The 5,754-nt window shown below is 59.2% G+C and overlaps 1 protein-coding gene across 1 annotated transcript in view; it reads right to left on the reverse strand.

Annotated features, from left to right (window-relative positions):
* Positions 1–2,731: 2,731 nt before the first annotated feature.
* The window catches only part of CACTIN (cactin, spliceosome C complex subunit), a 14,470-nt gene continuing 11,447 nt past the window's right edge, over positions 2,732–5,754 (reverse strand). The window contains exon 11 of the mRNA XM_010828119.1: positions 2,732–5,296. Within this exon, the coding sequence (XP_010826421.1) occupies positions 4,806–5,296 (491 nt within the window). The 3' untranslated portion in view covers positions 2,732–4,805. The remainder of the gene's footprint in view (positions 5,297–5,754) is intronic.

Here is a 5,754-nt window from a genome sequence, read left to right on the forward strand (position 1 = left end):
TCTGGGTAGTACCCCAGACCGAGAGGGGGCGGGGGCGGAGTCAGCTCCCCAGGGCTCCCAGACCCCTGTCCAGAGGCCCAGAGCTCAGAGCTGGTGAACGCGGGGTGCGTGGTGGTTGAGGAGTGGCTGGGCCCCCAGTAGAGGGTTCTCCAGTGTAGGGGTTGTTTGAGGCCCCTGTCAGGGCTGGGGGTGGGGGTGCAGAGGGGTTCAGAGGGGAGAAGGACCGCACTCTGAAGCCGGAAGCCTCGTGGGCAGCCTGCTCAGACAGGTTTTCCCGGGAGCAGGTGAGCGGGAGGGCTGTGGGCGGCTGCATTCTAGGGGGAGCATCTGGGAGCACCTAGGCTGGCATTGGGTCCCTGAGGTGAGGGTGGGGAGGTACGCTTTCGCTCTGCTCCCTAGAGCCCGTCACTGCAGGAATGATCGCGCTTGAGGCAGGGAGCTGGAAGCTGGGAATGACTCTCCAGACAGGATGGACTTTCTTGAAAGCCCCATGACTCACTCAGGGCTGTGGGCCAGGGTCTCATCGGCCCAAAGCTGTGAAAGTAAAGAGTGAGCAGTCGGGTACTGCTACAGCAAAGGTGTGGAGGCTAAACCCAGACCGTGGTGCAGGAAAGTGAGAAGCTTCTTAAAAGTCCTTCCTGCCCACAGTCCTTGGGCCTTGGGTGAATGAAGGGGGTCCACGGGTTTGGGACTGGCCATCGAGGATGCATGGAAGGCAGGGTTAGGGCATAGAGGGGTGAGTTTGGGCCTCATTGGCCCTGAGTTACAGCTTGGAGTGGGCTGGAACCCATTTGCCTTGGCCTTGATCTCATGCCACCGAGTCCTCAGGGGCCTGGGAGGGGCACACCAGTACAGGCTCTGAGTGGGAAAGATGGACTCCTGCCCTGGCCCTGATCTCCCTTCCACTGGGTCCACCTACTATCCTTCTGGCCTCTCCATCCCTCCAGACGGCCCCTCCTCTGTTCCATACCATTGTCTGAGTCCCCAGCAGGTTAACCCTAACTCCTCTTCCTTGACAAGGAGTCTCCCCGACTCCTATGCATCTGGCAGAACCCTGGCTCCGAGGCTCTCTCCTCTGTAAAGCCTTGATGTCCCTCACATCAAAGGAGGCAGTCTTGTTCCTCCCAGCCTTTCCTTTAGGGAAACTCTTTGCCCCAGCCCATATGGTAGGACAATTGTGAGCCCCAGGTAGACTGTAAACCACATCTGCCCTCAAAGATCCCCCAGGCTGGAGAAAAATAAAGCTGGATACAAACATTCCCAGCCTCCTGCGTTCAGGGCAGGGCCAAAGGAAGGGACAGAGGTTAGGGGGGCCAAAGAGGTGAGTCTGAAAGGCATCCTGGAGTGGGGATGGGGCAGAAATTGTGAGAACGGGGGCTTTGTGGAATGCATAGGAGGGCAAGAAAGAGACAGGGCAGAAATTATATATATGCTTTGGAAGCAAGAGAGAGCATGAGGCTTCAGGGGACTGTAAGGAGGGCAGAGGATGTGGGGCTGGGGCTCCAGATTGGGGGGGGTGGGCTGAGATGGAGGAGGATTGTTCCGTTCCCACTTCCTCTGCCCTGAGATAAAAGGACAGTGCTCCTTCTGGTAAACATCCAGGGCAGGGGTCAGATAAACACACTTGACTTGAAATTGGCAAGTGCCTGGGTTACAGCCGGACCCTGCAAGGCAGGGGGCGAAAATGCTCATTTTATAGACTGGGAAACTGAGGCCTGGAGGGCAGGAAGGCTGGGTCTAAGGCCACATGCAGGTGCGATCTGACCGTGAGTTCTGCGCTTCCCCCACCTCCCAGGCTGTCCGCTGGAGGTCTCTTGGTCTCTGCCCTGGCCCTGGTCAAGGGCACATGGGAGTCGTGAGAAGCGTTGAGATGGTCTGTGGGGTGGGGGTGGGGGGGCGGCAGATGGTGGGAACAGAGGTCAGGCTCAGGACTGGCTTCCCGGGGCTATGGTTTCCGCTGGGAGTCGGGGATCATCTATTCTTAGTCTCACACTCAGCCAAGGGCAGGAAGAGGCTGAGGTGGGGGTTGGGGGCAATTGAAGGATGCTGGGTGGACACTGGGCAGGGGCTGGGTCCTGGGGCAGCTGGGTGCTGTGGTGCCTCCAGTCTGCCTAATGGGTCTTCCTGACACCCAGCTTGTGTCCCACCCAGCTCACTTACCCTCTATGCCTCCCCAGTGCCCTAGAGCCCAGCACCTAGACTTGCATTCACCCCTGCCCAGGAAGCCCTGCAGAAGGAAATGGCAACCCACTCCAGTATCCTGGCCTGGAGAATCCCCACAGACAGAGGAGCCTGGTGGGCTCCTTTCCACGGAGTCACAAAGAGTAGGACACGACTGAGTGAATTCCACTTCACTTCACTGCCCTGGAAGCACTTGTTGCCTTTTCCTCTGCAAGGCAGGCCCAACTTCCTTCTCTGTCCGGCAGCCCTGTCCTCCCAGGCCTGGCAGGGCCCTCCCCCAGGGAACCTTCAGAGCCCTTTCTGGGACCCCTAGACCTTGTGCCTCCCCTGCCCCAGCCTGAACCCTTGCCTGGAGCAGCTCTCCTCCCTTTGGACTGGGGACTCCTGCTAAACATGTGCCCAGCTATTCGGGGACATGGCCGTCTTGTTCCCCTCCCCCCTCCCCCAGACCCCAGAGTCTCCCTTGGGGTCTACAGGCCACCTGGACTGCAGAAGTGAAGTGAGGAGGCTGAGACACTGGGACTGGGAGGACTCCTCTTGGGGCAGGTAGGGAACCTGAGGCTGGAAATGGGAGGTTGGAGAAGGCTGGGTTCTAACTCTGACAGCTGGTTTCTAGGCTTGAAAACGTGGGCCTCTGTGAGTCTGTTTCCCAAATGGATGTAAATGCTGTCATGTACGGCTGGCGTGAGGTCTGCTTAACGCCTGTAAAGGCCAGGTCATTGCAGCCACACACAGCCTGCATGCTGAGACCAGAACAGGGCCCCACCCATCTGGTGAGCAAGCTCTGCCCCAGACTCGACCTTGCTCCAGGGCCTGTCCTGCTCCCATGACGGTGGAGCAGGCCAGGGATCAACTGGAAGCAGCTGCCCAGAGGATGCTGATTGCTATGGCAATCAGCCATTGATTAGTGATGTCCATGGAGGGTCCCAAAGGGGATGGATGGGGTCTTCTTCCACCTGGACCAAGCTGGCTGGGTGGGCCAGGGTCTGCAGTGGGGAGTGGGTGCCCCTTGACTACGTGCACTTCGTCCCCGAGTCCCCAGGCCCTGCTATCTAGAACGTGTCCGCTGATGTATGAGAACATGTGGGGCAAGGCACATCAGTGGAGGCCAGAGCTGAACCAGAGGCTCCTGGACACAGTTAAGTGAGGGTTGGGAGATGACTGGGGGACCTGGGGGTGTCAGTCTCAGTGCTGGGGACCTAGGAGCAGATCACTCTCTGAGAGTGGCCATCCTGGGCACGGTGGGGTGTGGAGCCCCCACCCCTGATGCCAGGAGTCCCCCAGGTCCTGACAACCACAGTTGTCCCTAGACACCGCTGAGCATCGAACCCTGGGTTAGGTGAACAGCTAAGCACCCCCTGGGGTGTTTAGGAATGCACCCTCCTTCTGGGGGGTGAGGGTAGAGGGCAAAGATGGAGGAAACCCTCAGATGACAAGGAGCTCCCTCGGGAACGGTTATCGACTATTTTTAGGGGTTGTACTTGTTTTCTAAAGGTCTTGGTTGTTTGGTGTCTTAGTTCTGACAGATGTACTGTGGTTGCACAAGATGTTAGCCATGTGGACAGCTGGGTGTGGATATGGGCATTGAGGGCGGGAACGCGAGACGACCTCTGCAGCATTTCTGACAATCTAAAATTATTCTAAAATAAAATGTTTCTTTAAAAAACATACACTCTCACAAGTAGACCAATTAAAGGAAAATAAACAAGATTTTTCTCCCCCCACCTAAAAAAATCTTTGTAGAGAAACAACCTGAATTGTACATATTTCCAGATGAAATAAGGTGTCTGGACCACGCTGTCTGAGTAGTGGAGGCAGCCCTTCAGGCTTCTTCTCACTTGAGGCTGGAAATGTCTCCATAAGAAATTGTTAAAAAGCAGCCTGTTTCTGGGGCGGGGCAGGGGCGGGGGCCGGCCTGGGGCCCCACTGGCGCTCTGTGACCTGGTGAGAGATCGTACCTGTCAGACTCTCCACTGTCCCCATCCAAGACTCGGGGACAAGGAGGGTGGCTCTGGGTGGCATCCTTAAGGGACAGGAGAATGCCCAGGTCAGACGGGGCCCCCGGAGCGGCAGCTATGGAAGGATATTGCTCCCAGACTTGATAGTGGGCAGTAACGGGACCTCCGTGCCCATGGGGAGGAGACTGACCCCCAGCCAGCACAGGGGGTGAGCTAGGGCACCTGAGAGCTCAGACATCCCTGGATGGCCTCTTGGGGAGCATGCACTCAAGGCCCTGGAGCCTGGGTCCCACTGGTCCCACACCCACCCGTCAGCGACCTGGGCCAGTGAGTGCCCTGCCAGCCCTGAGGCCCTGACTTGAGATGGCTGATGTGGGGCCTGTCTCGCTTGGGGCTCAGCGTCAGCCCAGGGACCGAGGTCTGGCGACACCTGCCGGGTCCCCTGGGCTCTGAAAACCCCCTAGCAGCCCCTCCAGTGTGTCAGTGCCACAGGCCCACCTGTCTGTGCGTCCCCTCAGCTTTCCCAGGTAGGCTTCGCAGGGAAGTGGGACCTGTTCATGCAGGGAAGGGGGGGGCACCCTGCGAGGACCAGGCCCCGCCAGGGGAGGCTGCCGGCTCTGCACAAGCCCTCTCTGGGTCGTGGGGCTCCAGGAGGGGTCCCGGCCATCACCGCCGGTAGCGGTAGCGTTTGAAGTGGAACCAGAGCTGGAAGATGCCGTTGGCAAACTGGCAGCGGAAGCCGTGGCGGTGCGAATACTCCCACTCGCGGTTGACAATCTTGAAGGCGATGTCCTCGTAGGGCGGCCCAGCATGGAAGCGGAGCGTGGCGAAGTCCTTGTTGTCGGCGCAGGCCTCTAGGAAGTACTCGGGCGTGGAGCGCTTGTCGATGAGATCGGGGTAGAAAATATTGAACTTGTAGCCCTGCACGATCTTGGGTGGTGGGTTGTCGAAGTCGTAGTGCGTCTGGTTGTACTTGTTCCACTCGAAGCCGGTGTGCACGCGGTTGAAGAAGCGCGGCTTGCGCGGCCGGTACTTGTCTGCCCACAGGTAGGCCTTGCCGGTCAGTGGCATCTCCACGCTGAACTGGGCCTCGTCCTGGCCCATGCCCTCCTTGGCTCGCCGGAAGAAGATGTCCTCTGCACTCTCGCTGGCGTCGCCTGCAGGGAGTGAGGTGGGGGGCGCGTTACCTGGGACCCCGGACACCCCCCTCCGGCCTCCCTGCCTGTCACACTCCCTGCTCCCGGCCTGCCTGCCCTGTGCCCCCTGTCCTCCCAGGTGGGCACCAAACACCACGTGTCCCCTTGCTGAGTTGCCCAAAGGGCCTGGTAGTTAGAGGCCCGCATGGGGACATTGGATCCGGTCTCCCCGAGGCGGTTTCTCCTCTGTGCCAGGAATGATGGCTGCCCCGGGAGGCCCAGGCCCTGGCCCACGGGCCATGTAAGGAGCTCAGAGCAGAGCCGGGCACTGGAGGTAACCACCACCATCCCTGTGTCCTTTGGACAAACAAGCAAGTGAACAAAGGGACACTCAGGAGAGCTGGAGGAGGATCCAAGCGGGTTCAAGGACAATGCCCCCTTCTCCGCTGGGAAGCCCTGCCCTTGCCCACCCCATAAAC

Source organism: Bison bison, unplaced genomic scaffold (assembly GCF_000754665.1).
Source record: "Bison bison bison isolate TAMUID 2011002044 unplaced genomic scaffold, Bison_UMD1.0 scf7180017864492, whole genome shotgun sequence".
NCBI classification, from domain to species: Eukaryota; Metazoa; Chordata; class Mammalia; order Artiodactyla; family Bovidae; genus Bison; species Bison bison.